The sequence below is a fragment of the Colias eurytheme genome, chromosome 5 (assembly GCF_061535395.1).
Source record: "Colias eurytheme isolate Ceu_HAF_F1 chromosome 5, ilColEury1 Martin Lab GWU primary, whole genome shotgun sequence".
Taxonomy (NCBI): Eukaryota; Metazoa; Arthropoda; class Insecta; order Lepidoptera; family Pieridae; genus Colias; species Colias eurytheme.
The window spans coordinates 6953742-6978243 of record NC_142984.1 but is presented as its reverse complement, the minus strand read 5'-3'; the positions used below and the strand labels follow the sequence as shown (position 1 = coordinate 6978243).

The following is a 24502-nucleotide window of genomic DNA, read 5'->3' as shown; positions in this document are numbered from 1 at the left end:
ATTAATTTAAGACTTAGGTTAATGCAGTCTAAACTAAACTAGGTATCGCAAGTTCTTGATGATTGTTTATATTCTAGACGCGTATCGTGCAGTTACCTTATAATTTTATTATGCTTAATTTACCACAATCAGATTAAAGAGAATGCATCTAATGTTTCTCTCTCTACAGCTACGAATGAATCTGCATACAATATCCAAATTTAGAACTGAAATCATCGGGAGACAAATCGTCCAATCTATTAGTCCTCATACGCCTTGACTTTGAAATCCTCACTTCCTCCCTTGCAGTGAAGCGCACATCCAGCTCTTCAGCGCTTGATAGGTGGTTTACATTAATCACATGATGGCAGACGGGTTAAGCGACGGAAATACCCGTAAATAGCTGAATGCAAAACATGGCAGTTGTCCGCTCATCAATCAATTGCTGTTCAGTGGGGCAACGCAAGCGGGCAGTTGTGGCCTTTTACAGCCGACGCGACGCGACGGCGCGGCGGCGTGTCAATCGCTAATAGGCAACATAAACATAAAGCCTGGATTTCGAAGCATTTCATGAAATTGTTGTAATCTACATAATATTATTCAATCTAAATATTATTGAAAACATTCTTGGTCAGTCAACTGTTGGACAAATAAACAGAAATTTCTTATTAAATGCGTAATTAATTAACAATGAATGTTAAACGAAACATACGTTGCTATTTAAAATTATCGCAATGTAAGATTCTTTTAAAATGCATACAGACGTCCCATACAAAGTCTTTTGAAATTAAATACAAACACGAGCATACCTGTAAGCCTTAAAAAGCTTGTTCCTAAATAAGGATACATATTTAACTAGCGTTTGTTTGAACAAAATGAAAGTAAACGCACGTTTGCACAGTTCTGAGAAAGCGACACGTGGTCGCTTCTATTTGTTTAATTAAACTAACTCGTTACTTCTTTGAAATGTTTCTTATTGACGTCCGAGATAATGTGATGTTGATGTGTCGAGTGCTTACTGTTATAAATTATAATAATTATGATGATAAATTGAAATGCACTGTTGACTTGTAATAGGTAGTGTGGATATTATGACATTCTAGTAACAAATAGAATCTAGGTATAATCAATGTTATTTTATATAAACTAAGTAGATTAAAAATATACAGACTTAGACGAATCTAAAAAAGCAGGGGTTAGAAAGCATCTTTATGTAAAAAAATTGAATGTACACATTCAAATAATGCCTGATTATGTGAACATTACCAGATCCAGCTTGAGCAATCTTGCTGTACAATTTTCGTCGTAAACAGATACTTAAAGCATGAATGTCAAACTATAAAATACGAGAGATCTGAATTTATTTAAAATGCATTATTTAACATTCAACGCCCGCAACGTTTTATGGTTTTTGTAGGATAATAAAATGTTCATGCTTAGCTTAAGTTCTGTATTTGTTAAGACGCCTCTGCCAAAGTTTATTTGGCGTCTCTTGGTATTGTAGGCACGTACCAAGTAGCACATCCGTGTGTGGCTTCTGTTTTTCTTCACTGATTACAATATACTGTATTTACTTTCTATTTCAACACCAACGCCTTTTGCTGGTTCTTGAAATTTGTGAAAATAATGTTTCAGTTTATTTTCTTTATTCAAAAATGTTTTATACCTTAGTGTAATATTATTAGTTTGAATTAATCATAAAGTTATTTTTTTTCATTAATCATAAGTATAGATTTAACGACATAATTTCATATTTTGGTTTGCTGAAAACCATGTGAAAGGCGTATATTTAACACGTCATAAAACGACCACCTCAAATACAGACAAAACTTCTAGTATTGATGAAATTGTAAAGCGTTATCTATAGGTAATTTAATTAACAGTTTGCATATCAATTTATGTGAGAATAAGCCATAATCCGATAAAAGCTTTTTAAAGAAATAAGCTTTAATTTGAAATTCTTACATTCAGAAATGATTTCATTTCTCTTGATAGGTCATTACCCTGAATATAGATTATTAATTAATTTGTTTCAGTATTTTTCTCACTGTTCTCGAATCCTCTTAGCATGCAAATGAAGCTTCTTTTTATCTTTCATTATCTGTGTCATTTAATTAAGATTTGTCTCATTTATTTTGATCTGGGGTAGGATAAGGGCTCTCTTATAAGATGTAATGATTCAATATCAAGTGAATTGAAAAACATAACAAATAAGTTCAACATTTTAAATCATAGATTTAAAATAAAACCATAATAGGTATATTTTCTTTGCTTAGTCATTGTGCCTTCATACATACATTAAGTTTCACATCCATATAATGTTACTTCGATTTTTTTTAGAGGAATCATTACAATTAAACGAGTCTCAACTCTCAAAGCAATGAGCGCAAGCCCCCTAAAAAGGGTTGCTGCAACCGCATCTATTAGCTGTAGATGTTGTATAGGACATGGGCGCTATTGTGCAAACTGTGAATGACCTCTTCAGCATAATAATGGATGAAGGGATGCGCAGGAGCGCGTGCGGGAGGGGCAACCGGTTTGAAATTAGAACTTTTTTTTATTTGAACACACCGCCTTTGTCGGCGCCCGCCCGGTGCGCATGCGCTAACTCGACAAATACAATCCAATGAAATAAGCCGTATTTTGTTTCGTTTCCTTTTTTGAATGGCCTTTTGAATTTTTTTTTGAGCAGAGAACTCGCTGTTTATTTTTACGATAAAATCACACCTGAGGTCCCAACAACAGAGAGCTGCTATTTTTTATTAAAATGTACTATTTATTATAAACTTTTATTATTGCTCTTATCATGACATTTATAGCGAAAGCCGAAAATAAAAGCCGAACATTGATGCGAAGATAATTTAACTTAATAGGCTACCTATGCTAAACTTAAATTTATCATTAGGTAAGTATTACCTACTGCGCTTAAAAATATTAATTTAGCCCTATCTGCTTTACATGAAAATCGTGTATGACAAATTACGTTACCTAACAATAAAAAAAGATAAGCCGGGGGACTGTAAGTATAATAAGGCACGCAACAATTATGCAATTAAAATACCGTATCATCGTAAGTTCACGGCGCTTAAAGTTTGTTTACATTAGGTCAAACGTCAGTTGTAATATCACGTAAGATCAACGATACGGCGCCTTCGATTCCCCCCATTTGAGAGTAAACAGAGATGAGGGAGGGAGGCGATAGTACGACGCACGACACGAGGCGGATTGGTTGTGTCACGGACGAGTATCCGAACGCTATGTTTACGCGGGAAAAAGTTTTGACACATTGAAATAGAAAAAGACGCAATTCTATTCGGGATTGCTCACAAATATTGTTGTTTTGATGGAGTTTGTGTAAAAATGTAAATAGATAATTGTGTGAAGTGTTACTTGGTGGCAGTATGGTGGATTTCGGTGGGAATGATTGTGATAACGTCATAAATGGAAAGAGTCAATTTGTCTATCTGGTGTTTGTGCATTTATTACTCATCGGTCTAAATGGGACTAACGGTAATTATAATTTTGTGATTATTTAATGTACCTAGGTACATAAATAAAAAAAAATTGTTTTATTTATTGTGAAAATTGATTTGAAAAAAAAAAACCATTGCTGCCTCTATTTTAATGGAATATGTTTCATATTATAGGTATGTTTTAAAATATATGATAATGATATTATGTAACTATAGGTATTATTTTATTGTTCAAATTATCGGTCATTAATAATTATTATAATGTATTATCATGATAAGGAAGACATGCCTTTATTTTTAATTTTTTAGGCGTATGAATCAGAAATATTTAACAAGTTTTGTTAATTATGTTATCGAAGAAATTGAAAAACGAAAGTTTATTAGAAATAACATCAGTATAGGTACCTACGTATTTCTTTCACGATTTCCGTATTATCTACCTATAGATAGTTTTTACTTGATTATACATATAGTAAGTAGGTAGGTATAATATTTTTTCTGAGTCCTGAGGTCAATTAGGGTTGCCAACACTTCATGATCAAAATATAGCTTCTATCGCGGGCTTTGAGCGCGGGACCGAATCGAGAAATTCCGTAACGAAAAAACCTCACGCTTCCCACTCCGACGGGCTTGGAGGTGTGGCTTGAAGGCATGCTATGCAATAGCTTTACCGCGGCAGTCCCCGAGTGCCACACGTCTTTTTTATTTTTATAAAAACTATATTTTTTTGCGCTTCTTGCACTGTGTAACAGCTTTTTGTTTAAAATTAAAGTGTCATATGCTTTGTCACATTCATTTTTTAAATTAACATAAATCAAAAGCTCATTTTTTATTAATGATACACTATTTCTGTTTCTTTTTTCTCGCCACTGGTATATATGCGCAATAGGTTAGCCATTTTAACAATTAAAAGGCGCGTTCTTATTTTTTTTTTAAATGAAGGATTTGTTTGTTACATTTGTCGGTGTTGAAAATATAGTATTTTTGCGTACTATATATGTTTTCAACAGTATATAGTACGCAGACCCGAAATATAGTACAATACTATATATTATAGTACGGTTGGCAACCCTAAGGTCAATAGACCTCGGATAAAATATTATCTGTTTCTTGTTTTTTTTCAGTTCAGTCTAACAAATGGATTTTTATAAAAATGTAGACATAAATATTTTAATAATCATCATACGTAGGTAGGTAGGTTAATAAATTAAGCACCAAATACCTACCTACGTATTTGGTGCTTAATTTATTAATGAAATAAAAAAAAACAACGACAATTTTACATAATAAAAATGTAAGGAAGTACCTAAGTACTATCGTAAAAATATGGTACAACATATACCTATCTACAGGTACCCTATCAATATGTGCTTCTACTTTTATCTAAAACCGAAAAATAAAATCCTCTAATAATAATAATAAACATCTACGATACCATCCTTCATATAGGTACCTATCTAGGTTAAATAACTTTATAATTTAAGTCAAATAAAATAACACCTAATAATAGGTATTTCGTATCAATGCTGAAACTTACCAACTCAAGAACAGCATGTAGGTAGGTAATTCGTCGTATAACAATGTCCCCACTATAAGTTCAAGTGGAGGGCCTTGCAAGCCGTCAACAAGTCAGTCTGCATTTCTACATTAGATAAGAAACCAGCACACTGCCAGTCTGTCTTGACTCTGAACGATAACACGGAAATGCGACAACAATTTACATATTATATAGTTATATAAATAAACATAATATTTATTATTTAATGCTAATTTCCTGTTGCTAAATTCGTTATTTATTCAGACACTTTCACTTTATAGGTTGAGCGCTCTGCGGCTTGAAAAGTTGAAATCCCACGTGTTATACATAAACCAACGTAGGATACTAGACACTCTATAATAAATTATTTAGTGACTGTCACTTTTAACATTGCTATTTTTGATCAAACTAGAATCTTATTCGGAATGTACCTTTTTTCCAAATAAAATATTAATTTTAATACCTGCCTACGAAACTAACTAATAATAATTAGTCTAACTTTATGTTTGGATATATAAAGTTGCTTAAATTACGCAATCAGTAGTATCTATCTGTCTCCTTAGAATATTTTGGTCACATTTGTTGCACACAAGAACAAAATTTTTATTTTGTTTAATAACAATATCTGTATCTATTGCTTTTGAAATATCGCAAGAATCGTCTTTAGAAATTTTTCATAGGTATGTGCGTAAACAATTTCGTTTTTATAATATATTCAGTTAAAAGGTTGGAGATAGGTGATTATGTATTATTAACTATTATTAAGTTCAAAAATATTATTAGAAGATTTCTATAGCAACATAGAAATTCGATAAAGATATCATAATTATTTTAAAATTCAAAAACGAATACTACAAACCAATATACCAAGTAACATTTATGTAACGGAAATTCGGCCTTGCCTCGATTTACTTATTATATCAATGGTTTAAAATCTGATTACATAACCACGTAACCGTGACCATTCTGTTGTACGGTGTACCTAGTTTGTAAGGTATCGCTATTTTGTATATTTATTGTAAAAGAAAAGTTAAATATATTAGGTTTTATTCCTTTTTATTTTTGCAAGCTTTGTTTCATTATTCGGTTTGAAATAAACTAAAAGTTTCTTACAAAGATTTGTTTCTTTCCACCATTAACCACAAGAATAAGCGAAATACGTTTAAGATTGGTTTAAAATTATTTAAAAAAAATTCAATAGAAATATCTGAAAATACATTTCCTTGACTTAAAAGTAAGGGGAGATAAATTAGAACAAAAAAAATATAATTTTTTCAATTCAATCGTATGTTCCCCTTCGTATTATAATTTAACTACATATTTAAAAAATACATTATTTTTTTGTATTCAACAACTTATTGGATTTCAACCGTTTTTGGTTAGTTCTATAAAATTATAATTAACATTTAGAAAACGGTAGCGACTGGCGCGGGCGCCACAAATACAGTTGCACCAATCGAAAATTTCGATTGAGATATTTCCGCAGGTAGAGCGCATAGAGCCTACTTTAAAATATTACGTTTTGGATAAATTACACAAATTAATGATTGAGTTTTAAATAGAATTCTTGGTAATTTTGAGGAAACAAATATAACCTTAATCATATAAAGTTTAACACCCTTATCGTAATATTATATCTTGAGAACTATGTAGATCTCACATCATCAGATCAACAGAATCAAAATGAAGCAAGCCATGTTAACTTACGCCATAAACTTACATGGTATAACGACCTGTATGTCCATATCATAAAAATCATTAAACAAGGAGCTCGCTTCGTTATGGGTGGTACTGTTCATTGAATAATTAAAAGTAGCTTGAGGCCAATTAACAAAATGTATTCGGGTAAAAGCGTTGTACAGACGAAACAATGGAACGTTTTTTTCTTTTACTCGGTTTAATTAGTGTTCGGCGAGTAATATAAAGATAATTTTTGTACGTACCCACTGTGAGGTACTTGTTTGAATATAATCCGGTTTTATGAGAACGTTACTTGTTAGGATTTTAGACGTCGGAATGTCTATACTGTCTCAATTCACTCGATTTAAATTCGGTCTCGATATTGATTGGTCTGATATGTAGAGAATTAAAAAAAAATAATGGAATGATTTGGATACCTATTAAACAGTTACAATTGACAACTAAGATTTTGTAAAAAAAAAAGCAGTAAATGCTCTACAATTCTGCATCATCTGGTTATACATAGTTAAAAAAAAATAAAACACAATTGTTATCAATTATTAGGTATACATAGGTTTGATGTGATAAATTACTATTCCTTTCACTTGCAGAATATTTCTTTCTCAATTACATATTATGATAGTACATAAACTTCGTTGAATTTCTCCTTAATACATATAATATTACGACCATTTTTAACCGATTGGTTTTAAACTACAACTAAAAAATCTACCCGTTAATTATATCTAGAAAATATAGTAGAAAAACTCAAACTCAAAACTCAAACTCAAACAAACTTTTATTCTTCTAAACATTGCTCAGAGTCTGGACAAAACGTACAAAAGACAACGAATATTGTCACATGTCAAGATAATACATATTGTAGGGTTATCGTGACAGTGACAAGTATTAATAAAGGACAACTACCGCGCTTGACCGCCCGGGATATAAATAAAGGAATAGTTTATCGCTTTTTTTCATGTATTTATATAAAATACTTTGGGACTTGGACTTTAACCTTTATCTTGAGAGAGTAAAACAAATTGAAGGCGGGTAAATTTTTACCTTTAACATTTTGTAGTATTTTGAATGTCATTATACTAAAATATCTGTCTTTTATTTGAAATATTATACATATTCTCTATGGTCAAAAGTGCAAAATCATCTCAAATCATAATTATGACATTGCAATTTGGTGGGTGGTGACCTAATTACTTTTGAATGATTTTTAATTTTTAACGAAGTACAAAAATAAAACTAAATGAACCTTAGATCTTTTGTTAATTTTACTTAAAACTCAATAAAAACAAATGATTATAAATTATTATTAATGAATTGTATAAATAGGGGCTATTTAGACGAATATATATGTTTTAGGACTGTCAGGCAACCTTTAGCATAAGCTTTATGCTGTAGACTGTAGTTTACCAATTAAGTATTACTTCCATAGGTTTAAATGAAAATCTTTAAACAACTTTTATTCTTCCCTTGAATTACATTAAATACAAACAGATATAATTCGAATTATATCTGTTTGACTTGAAATGTTCACGAATATTTGTTTAAGAAGAAGTATCTATTAAATACGATACGACATTCCATTCGTTTTATAACAATAGTTATAACTATTTCACAATTCAACGACTATCTAAAGGCCAACCGCTCCAACCATAACAAAATTCTGACATTGTAGCTCAAAACCGGGCGCCGCGTATCAAAGAGCACCCTTCGAACACTGTGTCTGGTCGGAGCGAGCCGGCGACACTAAGATGTGTGGTCGAGGGGAGACCGAAGCCGACTGTGCAGTGGTACAAGGATGGTTCCCCCTTACCCAGGGTGGAAGATGGACACAGGGTACTTTTGGAAGACGGCTTGTTGTTTCTTAGGTGAGTTACGTGCTCTTTTTATGTAAAATGTTGCTCGAGAAGTAACTGTCCCACGGAGAAGATACATACCAACTTTAAATTATATGTACCAATTTATTACAAGAAGTTTAATCATGGTTTAATATCAAAACCAGTTTTAACCGTGAATAGTTTATCTTAAAATTGGAATGTTAAAAGTTAAGTCTAGGAGAAATAGTGAGGGCATAACACCATAAATTAAAATGAAACTTCAGTAAGAGGTATTTTACTTTCTTGGCTTACATTTATTTATTACCTAATAATGAACGTGCAAAATGTAACATTAATATTTTTACTAGGGTAAATCGTGGAAAGAAAGAGAGTGACGAAGGGGTTTATTGGTGTGTAGCACGAAATATTGCAGGGGAAGCTGTTAGTCAAAATGCAACTTTAAACGTAGCGGGTAAGATATATTTTGGCTGTAGTCCATTTTCCTATTATCTCCCAGCTCATCTAGCTATTATCTTGTATTTCAAATTTGGCTTGCAAATTTTTTGTGAAATTGTAGAACATTTTTAAAAGAAAACATGACTTAAAATTCTTGGCTTTTCAGTTTTACGTGATGAATTCAGAGCTGAACCTAGAGACGTTCAGGTGGCAGCTGGAGATCCCGCGTTGTTAGAATGTATACCTCCCAGGGGGGTTCCAGATGCTTCTGTGCATTGGTTGAAGGATGGACAGCCGTATGATGTTGAAGTTAATGGCAGGTTAGTACGGAGCGTATTTAATGGAATAAAATAAAATAGAATAAGTCATTATAATTAAGGATAATGCTAGACAGGTCGCCTATGTGGTTATGTTGTTATTTGTATGATTTTTTGTTTTGTTATTGAGTTAGAAACTATTACTGTAAATTTTATCTTTAAAATATTACAAAAACGTATGATATTATGGTATTGGTAGTATTTGTTTTATTTTCGTATTCTAGATAAACTATAAGTTCCATCTATGTTACATCTATAAAATAGGTTTCCGTTTTATTATAACATGAGACACAAGTATTATTAAAATGTTTTATCTTTTAGGGTGACAATCACAGAAACTGGTAGCCTAAAAATATTGGAAACATTACCAAACGATAGTGGTCTATTCCGATGTGTTGCATCCAACATAGCTGGAGAGAGGCAATCTCGAGCCGCCGCGCTTATTGTACTAAGGCGACCACATTTTGTCACTAAACCCGCTAATACTACCGCATTGGTTGGCCAAAATGTGGAATTTAACTGTCAGGTAAACATGCGAAACCACAAGCTTAACTGTTTTATCAGTTATTGATTGCGGCTGTTTTCAATTTGTCCCATATTATCACGATATTATTAATCGAAAATTTCAAAAGATGTTTTGTAAACTTATTTCCATAAATCACTATTGGTTGGATATATTTTCGTATTATGTTCTAAGCTTTGACTCCGAATTGCTATTAAAACCTGTCCATATCCTTCAAAATTTAAAAACAACAAATCGCTATCCTTCATTAATCCCACTATAAATGGGAGTCATTAACCGTGTTTTATTGCAGAGTTACGACTCGAGCGTAAAAATAACATGGTACAAGGAAGACGGTGTTCTCCCGTCGCACGCGTCCATAATCCGAGGACTGTTAAGATTGGAACAGGTGTCCGCGTCCGATGCGGGTGTTTATTCCTGTAGGGCTGATAGCCATACGGGCACTAGTGTCGCGAGTGCTACTTTGACTGTTTATTGTAAGTATGTTTCATCAGCTTAGTAATGTCAGTTTGTGGAACTTTGGGTGTGGGTCGTGGGATGAAATTTGTTCTACGTGTTAAGATTGGTGTTCTAAATCATGTCTAGATCCTGTCAATGATGATTATTGTACGAATCTATACAGTAATTGTGTCGGTAAAAGTAACATTACTCAAATATTATAAGCATAAACATTAAACAGTCTAAATAAAATATTCAAAAGTATCGTAATTCCGGAACTTGGCACGGATCTGGCTATTTCAAGTCACGTAGGACACTTTTTATCTCGCCTAAAATATATTAGAAAAATCTGGCGCGTAATAAATCAATATTAGTTGAATAGTAAAATTTATGTCAGTGTTATTTTAATACGGCCATCTGTTTCAGCGTTACCACACTTCACTCAGATACCGTCTAATTTGACCGCTTGGGAAGGAGACGTAGTATCGATACCTTGTGAAGCAAAAGGTTTACCTACACCTACTACATTTTGGATTTTAGAAGGTGTTGAGGATAGCCTTTTATTCCCAGAATGTACAAAGAGCAATTCCAGCCTATTGTATCTCGACGGGGTAAAAGTAGAACACGGCGGAAGAGTAATATGCGTAGCCGTTAATGCGGCTGGAAGCGTGATGCAAGAAGCTTATCTTAATGTTCTAAGAAAAGGCGATCTATTAGAGCATTCCTCGGATGACTTCGACGTAAATTACGAACACCAGATCCGTATGACGGAGTATGAGTTCGCTCAAGCGAGGAAATATTTGCAACAGAACGTTTTAGTATTAAAGAGGGTGGAAACTTTGTCGTCGACTTCGCTCAAAGTTGTTTGGGATGTGAGTGTTTATGTTTATGTTAGGTCGTGCGATAAAAAGACGCGGAGTTTACATGTCACGTCTTGTTTTAGGTTTTAACTGATTACAACGAGTATTTGGAAGGGGTGAAGATCTGGTACAATGGTACTTCGTTGAATTGGCGTAATAGTACTGAAGATGGATCCATTTTAAATGTGTCTCAAGTGGACACATGTTCTAATGGATCTCTCGTGCATGTCGATAACAGTGGCTCGTCTAGTTACATACTGTCTGGGTTGCGGGCGTATGTGCAATATGATGTTTTCCTAATGCCCTTCTATAAGATGTTGTTGGGAAAACCTTCGAACTCGATGCTTGGTTCGACAGATGAGGATGGTAAGTGTTGATACGTAAGATTTTTGAAATTAAATTTTGTTTAGTATATTGCATTATCTTTTTCGGGTATAATATTTTATACCGAAATATTAATTGGCGTTAAATACTTACGAGTTTTTTTTAAAGAGAGATAAAAGCGCTTAGCCTCAAATGTAAAATAATTTATCTTCGTTTAGAATTATTCCAAAGGTACTTGAATGCGTCGCTATGAACTTGTTATTATTTTATAACGAAACAAAATTTTTTGTCTCCAGTCTTATTATTAGTTTTTACTCAAAACTTGGTTTAGAGATAGCATATACATAAACTCCCACTATTTTTAATTATCACAGGGGCGAGTACAGGTACCTATCTGTACTATCATTGACAAATGATCTTTTTAATGGGTTTTCGTTAATAGCCGTAAATAATTGTAGTGCCATCGCACCCTCCACAAAGCGTGACGGGCGGAGTGATAAACGCGACCTCGGCGTGGATCCGCTGGGAGCCGCCGCCAGCTGACACGTGGAACGGGGAGCTGACGGGATATTTGGTGGGTTTTAGCTCATTTTGTGAAAAAAAAATTTTTTTTGTCAAAATTTTTTGGTCCTTTTTATGTAAATGTTAAAAGACTATCTGTAGAGTGCTGATTTGTTTATTATTACCAATATTTGACTGTTTTTTTTTCCATAAAGAACAAAAAAAAGAAATTGAAATGTGCATTCTATAGAAATGATTTTTTTTTGTTCATGTTAATAATCTTTAAGTTGTACATTTACTACTTAAATTATTTTATTTTAAAAACTCGTATCGTAACTTTAATTATTATTAGCTGTAACGTAAACATACATTCCAAATTACTGGCAATTGTAATGTTTCCTAAAGTTAATTTTTCTCACATAAAACTTTCAGTTCCTTATGTAACACTATACTCAATATATTATGTAATCAATACCCCGTATCCGCAGTCTATTTTCCCGATGGTCATAAAATCGTCGCCGTGAACTTGTGTTTAAGTTAGATGACCCATATCTGTCGATAGAACTTATTTATGAGTTTAGTTGCCAGACCCGATTTTATCTTTTCTTATCTCCCGGTTTTAAGGGAATATAAAAAATATACAACGTTCTGGATAGTCGCTGGTGTCCTTGATTATGTGAACATTGTAAACTCAATAAAAAAACTAGCCAAATAAAAGATAAAGTTGGTAATAAACATGATGGCATCACTTCATGATAGAATTGAGTTTTTCGAATGCACTTATTTAAAATAAAACATCGTTTTAAATAGCTTCTAATAATAATAATAGCATTGCAAGGGAATCCTTATAATGTAAGGATTACGCAGTGAACTTGTCGATACATGCAAGGTGGACGCGAGTCCTTGCCTTCGGAAGTATAGCACCAATGGAGGATTATTGATTGCATAATATACACATCTAGACTTATTTCGTAAATAACAATTTAGTGTTATTTTTGTGTGAGTAATTTATTAAAGCTTTATGTGATTTTTACGTAAAAATCTTACTAGTATATCTGTTTAATGTCGGTTTTATTCTACTCGTATTTTATATCAATTAATTAATATCTTGATTTTCACAGCTAGTTTTACTATCCTTTTTACAACATCCAGTATTATTCTAGATCGAAATCCGCGTGGGCACAGGCACCTTGGGCCGTGTAGTGGGCCAAATGTCCCTCGGAGCTCGAACTCGAGCAGCCGCAGCTAGTTCGCTACGCCCGGGCGGGCGGTACAGTGCTCGAGCGGCCGCTGTGAACAGGCGCGGGCACGGGCCGTTCAGTGCACCGGCGCTGATACACATGCTGCCTATGCAGTCGCAGCGGCATTATGTGCAGTGAGTAGTCTACTAGCTGGTCAACGCGGCTTTGTCTGCGTTCTATAGGATTCAAGTGATATATGTCTCTTGGGGCTCGAGCAGCCGCAAGTAGTTCGCTACGTCGTATTATGGATATTATTGGCTGAACAACACTTGATCGTCTGCTGTCTAAAGGTTTAATGGAACAAACCAACAGGTGGTTCACGTACTTGAGCGGGTGCAGCTAGTTCTTTGCGTCCAGGCAGCCAATAAGTACTCGAGCGGCCTGGTGAAACAGCGCGGGCGAAATAATATAAATAAAAAATATTTGTCTATTATAGAGATATATACATTTTTTTTTTCAAGATCTTTGATAGAAAATATAAACTAAGTCAGTTCAAATTTTAAGCAATATAATGTTTAAGCTGTCTACATCATTATTTTCTGTACAAAGTCAGTGAACCTTCATACAAGGTAATTTTGAACAATTCTTTCACACAACTCTATCTATAGTTCAAACGTAACATCAATTACATTGAACCACATCGACATCGATATCGACATAACGTTGATCGCGTTAAACTGATTCTAAAGTTATAATTGATTATAGGACGGAACCACCTCACGACTCCACGATCCCGCACATTTTACAAGAAACCTGGTTATTGGCGCTCGGTCTCACATTATTCTCAGTGATTGTAATCGGCGTTGTCAGCATTTATTACATCAGACGACGGAACGGTGTTCAAAGGAAGAAGGCTACGGGTATGTAACTATGGCAGATGTATGAGTTTAAACTATTTCATATAATTTCAACATATAAATAATTTATATAGACTTAACCTACTAGATTTCTTGGGAGAATTGAAGTTAAGATAATATGAATTTAATAGCACGCATGTTTTTGAACTCGTTTAAATAAAAATCCAAACGAATAAAACTAAGCAACATCACAGTAACTAAATTCAAATAGTTTTGCATCGAACTTTTTTCATCTACCCTCACTTTAGTAAAAATATGTTTTCCAACTACCCTCAATTTAGACAATTATTATCCCTAGGTCAAGCGATAGTCCCAGCACAGTGCTTACTGAATAAAGACACAATCTGGTTGCGAGATCGGCCCGTATTCTCTGCACCTGATAATCATATGGACACCTGCCAGACGCTGTTGAGTAGTAAGTTATATCTCACCATCATTTATTATCCCATCATCCTATAACTCTTATAATCCCACTATTCATATCCCATTAATAAAGTCTTTGTATTTATGCTTTAAGTGACATTGAGTAAAATATAATTGAGTTTCCAATCCCACCTATCCCATATCTTACATTAAATGAGATATCCCCATCCATATCATAAAGTGAAGTCCCATATCCCCGTAGTGGGGTAAGGGGCACATGCATTATGCATACATCTGTTTCACTGATCAATTTTTCTTTAGGGACAAGTAGGTGATCAGCCTTCTGTGTCCTGCCAGACCGAGACATTTTTTTTTCTTCGTCTCCACCGGGAATCGAACCCAGGATCGGTTCTACGCTCACGCGTCAACCACTATACCAAGGAGGCGGTCAATCATACATCACTTTAATCAATTCCAAATATATAATCCCTCTACTTAGAGCAAAAATGTATTTATCAAAAATATATTTACCAAATACATAAAAACTGACATACAAAAACAAAACTCAAAAAGGCCTCATAAAAGAACTCTTAAACCTTGTTTCAATTGTTACGAAATTACTTTTACACCAATTAATCCCACTAATTAATCTTATCACATTATTAATGTTCCGAATTGCTTAATTTATAAGTCGTATAAACTATAAAACACTTAGTTATTTTATCTCGAGTAATTGTAACGATAAAGTTTATGAATAAACATGAGGCAAATGATCTCATTTGTCCGAGCCGATTGAAAACATTCATCAAAGCACGTATTTTTAAATGAATTTATATGAAAAATGCTCGTGATATTTTTAATATTTGAACTCTGCATACCAATGTAATCTATTAGTTATTGATATTTGTTATTAATTTATGATCTGTTGAATATGTATGGTAAAGATTTTATAGCATCCAATGGTATTTTTAAAACATTGATAACATAATAGGTATATCACACCGCATGCCAAATGTATTAAAAGGCAGTCTTTAGATAGTCTACGCCGAGTATAAAGTACATTATTATGAATAAAAAATATGTATCTCTCTATATGCTATAAGAATATAATTTACCATACTAACAAAATATGTAGGTATGTTATACTTATGGTTATGTGGTTACCGAGAACTATATTACATAATATTCAAATTATTATTCCTTTTAGCTTACGTTTCATGAGTCTATAATTACCCAAACGCACTATAGTTACTTATTATGTTAGAAACAACAGCTCGAAACATAAACATTTTCGTGAAATAATTATATGGGCAGACATACTATTATTATTGCCACACCAAATTACCATTACTCCCAAATTAAATGCTCATTGTTATAGAAAACTAAACTTGTTTTTAAAATACGACAAACCAATCGTAATAATCTTTCTATGTTTAATATTCTTATTGTCTCATCACATAACTACGAGCTATTTTTATAGAAAAAAAAAACAAGTCAGAAAGCGAGTAGGTACCTACAAAAAATTCCATTCAATGTGGCTATACAGCTTGACTAAAATCTAGAGCATTACAAATAAAAAAAGTCACAATGCAAAATTTTACATTAGCTTACGTTATATTACATACACATTGAATTGTCCTTTTTAAGTCGGTAAAAAAATACAAAAATCGAAAAAAATTCAAAGTAACGGTCGTTCACAGCGGGCCAATCAGCGATCAACATAGAGCCCGAGTACTGTCTCCCGCAGAACTCGATACAGGGTCTAGATGCAAGTATGGAGAGACTCAAGAGACCCGAACCGTATGCTTCTAGTGCTATTTACACGGAGCTTAATTTTAAGGTAAGATTTAGGTTAGTTTTTAACTATTTACTAAATTGTTCTATGTATGATTTTTTGTGTTTTGTAAGGAATTTGACTAGATGGTGCAATTAGACTATATTTCGTGTTGGTAATCAATAGTCATAGATGAGAGAGTATGTTCATTTATAATTTACATAATTTTGCTAGTTTTTGATATTTAAACTTTCACTTTATTTAGCATAATAAATTATAATCAAAGAATGTAGTTCATTTTACAAATCTTTCTTGCTACTGTCAATCTGTATCATATGATTAAGCGCTTAGCGCCTACTTTTAACAAAAACGAAACGCTAAAACATGCGTTATCTAGTAAAGTTATGATCTATGTTGATAACCATGAGAACTCTCTTGTTGATATAAGATAAGATCAACAAGAGAGATAAGATCGAGCTTAGATTTGATATTCACACAGTATTGTGTAATTCGTTTATACGATGTTATATTTGCAAGTTGATTCATAACTTCTGATTACAGTTATACATAGAAGTAAAGTGTTTTAGGAATTTGGAAATATTTTGTCATTGTATATAGATATCACTTATTTATTAATTACAGTAATGTTAGCAATTCTTGGTTATTCAGGTTAATCATATTGTTATGTTATTCCTTACATCTTTTGAAATATTTATTTTGCACAATGAATAAATCAAATTGGCAACAAAACAAGACTCTTCTAACCATTTAAGGATAACAATGCGTTTTAATATTTCATTTAAAACGACAGCATTATATTCATTTTTAGCTCATGACACCGTAGCTTACATTTCTATATTAAACAGGATAGGAATGTTTCCGAATGACCAATACTTTAGGCTTGTTAACGTTCTTATGTTAACTTTTCACTGATCGATTGAAATTTTTGTCTTTGTCATCGATTCATTTTTCTTAAGTTACCTATATTTTTAGGTTATATTCTTCTTCGTATATTTTACACACATCTTTTGTGGGCTTGTTTCACACTTTTTATAAAGTAGCCCGAAGCTTTTTGTGTATGTTTTCGTACATAATTTTTCATTTTACTGACCGATAAGTTTTACAGAACATATTCAAAAGTTGAGAAACTAGCCTGCATAAATTGTGCTTAAAAAAAACTCTAAGGGCTGATTTTTCAATCCTTGGATAAAACTTATCCGTCCAATAAAGTATTACACAACAATATAAAAATGTCACCTTAAACTGACACTGGTAAGCCACACATTTTTGAAATGGTTGTACAATTCGATATTCGAATAATAATTTTTAACTGAGGATTGAGAAATCGGCCCTTGAACAAAATACTAAAATCTCTACAATACAATCTCTCCCAAAGCAGGACACCAACGAACCAACAGACGCACAGTACCCAGAACGCCGCTCGAACAGCATAGTCCGTTCTTGCAACGGCAGCGTGCAATATTCCAACGAATGTTCCACCTGCCACAGCTCGTCTAGTCGATCGACTAATCGCGACTACAAAGAGCTTAAACACGAAGACGACGACTCTAGTCGTAGTCGACAGAACGATCTAGAATACGATTATCCACAGTGGCATTGGCTGGGAAGGGAAAATAGCTTCAAAATTCCGATACAGCGCGGGAACAGAACGGAACAGGGCTGTCAAATAAATCTGTGTGATATACTGCCGCCGCCGCCGTATGAGGTGCGTGTGTCTTTGTTTGATTTTTGCTTTGTACGGGTTGTTTGTTTGGGGTATGATTGATGTTCAATTTTTTTTTATAAGAGTTACTAGCGGTCTGCCCCGGCTTCGCCCGTGGTATATAATATGAAAAATAGATGTTGGCCGATTCTCAGACTTAAACGATATGCACAGAATCTTATATTTCATGAGAATCGGTCCAGCCGTTTTGGAGGAGTATGGTAACTAACATTGTGACACGGGAATTTTATATATTATTATAAGATAATGCAATGTTAGGACCAGCTTTTTTGGGGATTAATATGACATCGTCAATGTATTTTACGTAGCTAAATTGATAAATCAAAATTTAATAAAATTTCATAGAACAAAATTGTAGGATTGTAAAAATGGGCAATAGAGAAATAATCATTTTTTGAGATTTGCAGTTTATTTCAATTAAAACTTTATTATAATAATATTTTTAGTCCTCAATATTAATATATTATTTTTTTACAGAGTCCCGAGAGCAAAAATCAACTGAAGTAAGGTATAATGAAGCTTAGAAATTAGTCGAAATATGAAGCAATAATCAATATATCATTTTGAAACTCGTGTAGATAATAAAACTTTTGACAGTTTATACGTATTTGTGTATTAGAAAGTGTACGGAACTGCTGTATCCAATTTAATAGGATTCTTGTATATTTAACCGACTTACGTTGTTTTAGTTATTTTCTACTTACGTTAACCGTTTCTGTTTTTATATCAAATAATTTAACTGGTGGTTTTACAATATCCGAAAAATAATATAAAATAAATTAATGTTCAAAAGGTTTTTAATAATAATTTGAACATTACGCTTTTTGTTTTGGGGTTATTACAAATATAGAGTAATGTGGAAAATGGAGATTTTAAATTAACAGGGTTTTTGTATATTAAGAATCATCATAAAATAATAAAATCGAATTAATAATGATTTAATAGCATTGATAGAATAATAAATAACCAACTACATATTATAATGTAATGACCCCCAGAGCATGTTGTCACAAAAAATAAAAATATTATTAAAACTTTTACATTTGTGAGACTCGGATATTGTAAAACGTACCAAAAATCCATTAACTATATTATATAATAATATAAAGTTAACCTTAGAAATAGACTCCCAAAATAAAAAATCCTTTATAGCATCAACACATCTGCTCCAAATTTAACCAGAAAAAAACATAACAATATAATTCAAGCCTTGAGTTCTTTGAAAAGTATGATTGTTGCCTACAAAAAGCTTTTATTGCCAAAAGGTGCAAAACCTTAATTTTTTGCCAGAATTTCGTAGAGAGAATATAATAAGAAATGATCAATTTTATATTACTTTTTATACTTTCAATTATTCGAATCAAAGTATTATTCTTTTTTGCCAATTACAATTTGAAAAGAATTCCATTCCGCTTAGAACTAAAAAGATCATATTAATTTTATAAATGATTTGAATTAATAGGCAATGCAAAATAGCTTACAAAATAGGTTCTCGATTTTTCTATACAGTAATCAATTGATATTTTATCATATAGTGACATTATATCCAACATAGATAAATATCGTAATTAGCAAACAATATAACCATAGAAGCTTGTAGATAACTTATTCCTAATTCTAGTCATCGTGTATAGACTAGTTACATTACGGATATTTAGACGTGGATAGTAACTGGCGCTAGTTGCTCACGTTTTTAGGTGACCTAATTTTCACTTGACATCTATAACGAACGACCTAAAAGGAAGACGAGCAAAAATACGAATATTCTTCCATTTCTGCGATGCGTCGAAGAATTAACGTTCAAAAATATAGGCGGAATTTTTCATGTTTCACTTGAGTATTTTCGTCTCTAAATAGAGAAAAAATATTCAAGTGACTTGTAGCAAAATATACATAGCAATACCTATCATATATGCTATGAATGTATTTGTATGTTCTTCTCAATATGAAACAATGAAAATATACATCACTAATTATTGATAAACTTATATTTCTTATTATATGTAGTAATTACTAATTACATATTATTTTGCTTGTTATATCAAGTTTACAGTTTTGATTTGGAAAGTACGGTATTATCAGGTTAAAGTCAATACAAAAAAGACTAACGAGAGCAATTAGCGCCAGCTACAAATAGAATAATTATAACTAGCCATACATTAAGCAAATTTTCAGGTTGTCGAAATAGTAGTTAATCACTGCCATTTATAATAATTAGACTTAGTATTTTAGTTGTATAACATTTTGACTGTGATATTTATGTATATTAAATTACGTGTACTCGTTGTAAGCTTAGATATTAAGTAGGAGTAAATAACAATGTATTTCATGTAACGTTTCTAATGACTTCTGTTTGCGACCCCAAATATTTTCTGAGCCAGTTGTTTTGTTTAAAAATTGGAAATATACATAGCTTTTTAAAATATTCGTTTTATTTATAACCTAATCCCATCCTTGATAAAAGTAGGAGAGTATCTTCACTATTTTTATTCCTTGCAAGAAGAACTGAACTGATCGCATTAAATACTCAATTAAATGTAATGATGCTCGGTGTAACAGCTAGTATAAGTTCGTAACAAGAATGTGCTTTGACCAGTAATGACTTAAAAAATATTTGAACCATTTTAAATCGGCACTTTTTGTGGTTTTGAATGCCTATGAACTTAAATAAAAGGCCTAGGTATGAAGTAATTAAACTTATCACTTTATTTCTCATTATTATATTAAATATTCACTTTATTTCTCATTATTGTATTAAATATTTAAAATTATTATAAAAAAAATAAGTTAGGTATGTGCATTGTTCGATCCCATCTTCTCTAAAAAACGGCACTTCTTATGAACTACTCAAAAATATTATGTCGTGACATCAGCGGCCCCATTGCATGTGTTTAGAACAGCTGTTCCATCTAGGCCATAATCTTCAGTTTCAGTTAAAAATAGAGCTTTAAATGATGTAAGTATTAGTATAAATTAATATAGTGAATGCAGTTCTTAAAGAGAATAGGTATCTTGGCACAAACAAATTAACGAACTGAGTAAGAAGGTATTTGCTGCATCACATTCGTTAAGACGTATTCGGAATTTCTTACCCATTCCAACAAAAATTTCTCTTGCACAGTCCCTCCTCCTTCCCATCCTCGATTATTCCGACATTTGCTATACTGACCTTACTGAATTGCAATTGGACAAACTTGAACGGCTGCAAAATGTTTGTATAAGATTCGTATTTGGCCTCCGCAAGTATGATCACGTCACAGAATACCGTATGAGGCTCAAATGGTTACCCATACGTCTACGTCGCAACATGCATATACTTACATCTTTGTACAAAATCCTTTTCTATCCTCAAGCCCCTGTCTACCTTAAAGAAAAATTTGAATTTCGTTCGAATGTTGATTTAAATCTGCGCTGCACTGGCAATTTGCTATTGAAAATTCCTCCCCATAAATCAAAATTTTACCACAAATCCTTCCATGTACAGTCGATACTTCTTTGGAACGCTCTGCCAATTGAAATCAGACGTGCGAAATCGCTGAACATATTTAAAAATTTAGTTTTCAACCATTTCTTCTCCCAAATAAATTGTTAGTATCCTTATATTTTATTTAATAATTGTATTGTATAGGTATATATATTATGTATTGTATGTATTGTATATTATGTGTACGTATATATTAATATGTATATAATGTATAAGTAGGTATTCTTAAATTATATTTATTACATATTATTATGTATTTATAATATAAGTAGTTATATGGTTTAAATATATTGTAATTCATTTTCATTGCTGCACCACCTATTGTTTTCACCTCTTTCTTATAATTAAAAATCCTACCCATAGGTTGCCTGGTAGAAATCGCTTAGTAGCGATAAGGCCGCCTTTTTAGCTTTATAACATATTGTCTGTTTCTTTTTTTACGTGTATTTACTTGGTGCTGAATAAAGTGTATTTATTATTATTATTATTATCTACGATAAAATCATTTTTCATAAATATTGATATTATATGTCTATTAGATATTATTGCGCCCATGCCCCAATAACTAATGTACCTATTCAGTTTTTCTAGTTATGAAAATTGATTTATAAAATAATAAAGCCAACTTGAATATTTATAATATCGAGGTTTAGTTTGCATGATTCAGTTACACGAGTAACGTGTAGGTAAGTATTTATTTTTTGTTACAGCGCAAAGCCTTGAATCAGTAGCGATTGTCGTATATAAGACTGTATTGAGGTTAACAAGTAATTCTATTAGAACCGACAATGTTATTAAAAAATAACATGTAAAAAACGACAATTGTGTGTAAAATTGACTGGTTCTTGTAATAACTAATGTTTATTTATCCCTCGATATTCAATTATCGAATGAATTATTCAATGTTATATTAATTATCCTGTCAAGGTAAATAGAATGAAAATCTCAGAAATACCAAAGGCAATACTTCGAGTTAAAAGCTTTCGGTAATAAATCGTGAAGTTCAATCCTCCTTACTATCCGGGCTTTGGATACCTTTCCTTACGAAATGAGAAACTTTTATCGAAGGGTTCGGGAAAGACAAAGAGCCATTCGATTTAAATTATATTCGTACCGTTTGCAGAATGGCTGGAAATTCGTGAAACAATTCTAATTATTCGACGACGCTAACATTTGTTGTACATAATTGATCCGCAAAAGGAAAATAGTAGACAATTGAATATGTCCTGCGAGAAATTCAAGTAAATCTGGTCTTGTATCTAATGAAAGCAAATTAACCAAGTATTGCGGGTAGAAACTATTTTATTGCATAGCTATTTTATTAAAATTTGGTTATAATTTTTTTTTGTAAATGAACAGACTTAATTGAAGTAATTAGTTCAAGTAAGGTACCTACGTGAAAAATGATTAAATAACAATAAATGTAAGTTTCATACACCGAAAAATGTTATTTGGCACGGATTTTGCGTTTTAGTGGAAACACTGAAAGCAATGAGCTTTGTCAACTGAAAAATAATTAAGCTGTAGATATCCTTTGTAAAAATACACTTTTTGCATCCGTAATATTTAAATGTAAAACTGTTACGGAAACAATATTCAGCATAACTTGATTTACTTATTGCATATTTTTCTGTATCAATACGTATAATACCAGTATAAACGTGCTGCGCTATATTTAAGTGAACTATAATTTTACAAGATAACAAAGTTTAAACCCTGATGTCACTTTGTGTAGGAATATCGTTGAATTATTTATAAACATTCTGTATAATGGGAACGTTACTTGAACGAGAATAAACTTAGATCGACACAACGTTTCGTACATTTACAATACAAAACACACGTTATCCGATAAAATCATAAATTTCAAGCGCTCTCATTGTGTATTAATATATCTATGGAAATACTTGAAGATATAAATCTGTGAGTATAATTCATGCAAATATTTGTCAGCTCCATGGTTTATTTCCATTCTAAAGCGTATCGTAAGACGCTGCTCGAGTAGAGCTAGCAAAGACGATATCTTATTACGTTTATCCCACTTACCTATTTATTGGAAAATACAGGTATCTATTTGAAAGTAACTAGATGCATTAAACAACAGAAAAAGTTAAATTGACTTGAGAGCTTGCTTTTATTTCTCTCTGTATCTTTAGTGTTATTTGAAAGCTGCTAAAAATATTGCCTCGTAAATTTTTCTACTTGATCATTATCAGAAGTCCCACTGCAAACTGGAACTAATTCCAATTAAATAACGTCATACGTATACCTCCAAGCTAAAAACTCGCTGGTCATATTTAGACACAGCGACATAGTTAAAGTGTATTCAAGTCTGCAGTCACGCATCCCCATATACTCGTAACCCCACAAAACGTGAACGAAGAACAATGAATTAGTTGTGCCTCTCAATATGGTACAAGTCTTATAAGGGTCGAAATTCTTAGCAGAAGAAAGGTGCTCGCATAAATTAACGAGACGTCGAGACGAGAAAATATTCCTGGTACTTAAAATCGGGGACATTTGTTTCTTTTATACCCAATGTTTATTGTTAGACCGGGAGATACTGACACAAAATTTCGAGTCATTTGTAACAGGATGGCGGTTCTACAGGGTTCTTAGTACGCAATGACAAAAAGAAAAATGATGGTGTGAACGCTGGTACCGGCGGCTTAGTCGCGTGGGCGATAGTCGAACTCGTCGGAAAATAGCGAAAGTCAAACGATTTGTAACAGTATGGCACTTATTTTTCCTGGAAGTTTGAGGATCAAAGAATATAAATACAAAATTTCAAAGATCTAGGTGTTGGAAATCTTCACTTATATAAATTAATACTAAATTAATTTTTCAAGTATGACAGCACTTTTTCCCCCTACTAGAAGTATGGCAAATATAATAATGGTCACATTTTATCAAATACTCTCCAAAAATCCAAATGCAATACTGGTACAAAAAGTTTGGCGAAATAAATTTTTTTTGCAGATTTTCGGCGGTATGGCGACCATTTGGAATCGTCCGAAAAGTATGGCATGGCGATTTTCGTAAATGGCTGCACGACGATGGTTACCTGTGCAAAAGTTAGCCTGGTACAAATGGTTGAATAATTGTTTTATTTAAAT

The 24502-nt window shown here is 32.5% G+C and overlaps 1 protein-coding gene across 2 annotated transcripts; it reads left to right on the top strand.

The window, feature by feature from the left end:
- The first annotated feature begins 3194 nt into the window (after positions 1-3194).
- LOC149908514 (immunoglobulin superfamily DCC subclass member 3-like) lies at positions 3195-20316 on the top strand. Of its 2 annotated transcripts, none has more exons than XM_090101999.1 (15): positions 3195-3489; positions 8363-8555; positions 8873-8976; positions 9127-9280; positions 9599-9803; positions 10093-10276; positions 10665-11110; positions 11182-11464; positions 11881-11996; positions 13087-13298; positions 13870-14024; positions 14320-14436; positions 16085-16224; positions 17558-17884; positions 18380-20316. In XM_090101999.1, the coding sequence occupies exons 1-15, from the start codon at positions 3381-3383 to the stop codon at positions 18407-18409; spliced, it is 2775 nt and encodes a 924-aa protein (XP_089958125.1). In that variant the 5' UTR covers positions 3195-3380; the 3' UTR covers positions 18410-20316. The 2 variants fall into 2 exon arrangements, with proteins under 2 accessions (XP_089958125.1, XP_089958124.1); XM_090101998.1 differs by having other exon boundaries at positions 17555-17884.
- Positions 20317-24502: the final 4186 nt, after the last annotated feature.

What these genes read in the sequence shown, in the direction of transcription:
- LOC149908514 (XM_090101998.1), top strand. Translation starts at nt 3,381, where the DNA reads ATGGTGGATTTCGGTGGGAATGATTGTGATAACGTCATAAATGGAAAG. An exon ending in ATGTGGAATTTAACTGTCAG is followed by an intron (nt 9,804 to 10,092) that starts GTAAACATGCGA and finishes GTTTTATTGCAG; the next exon opens with AGTTACGACTCGAGCGTAAA. An exon ending in ACACGGAGCTTAATTTTAAG is followed by an intron (nt 16,225 to 17,554) that starts GTAAGATTTAGG and finishes TCTCTCCCAAAG; the next exon opens with CAGGACACCAACGAACCAAC.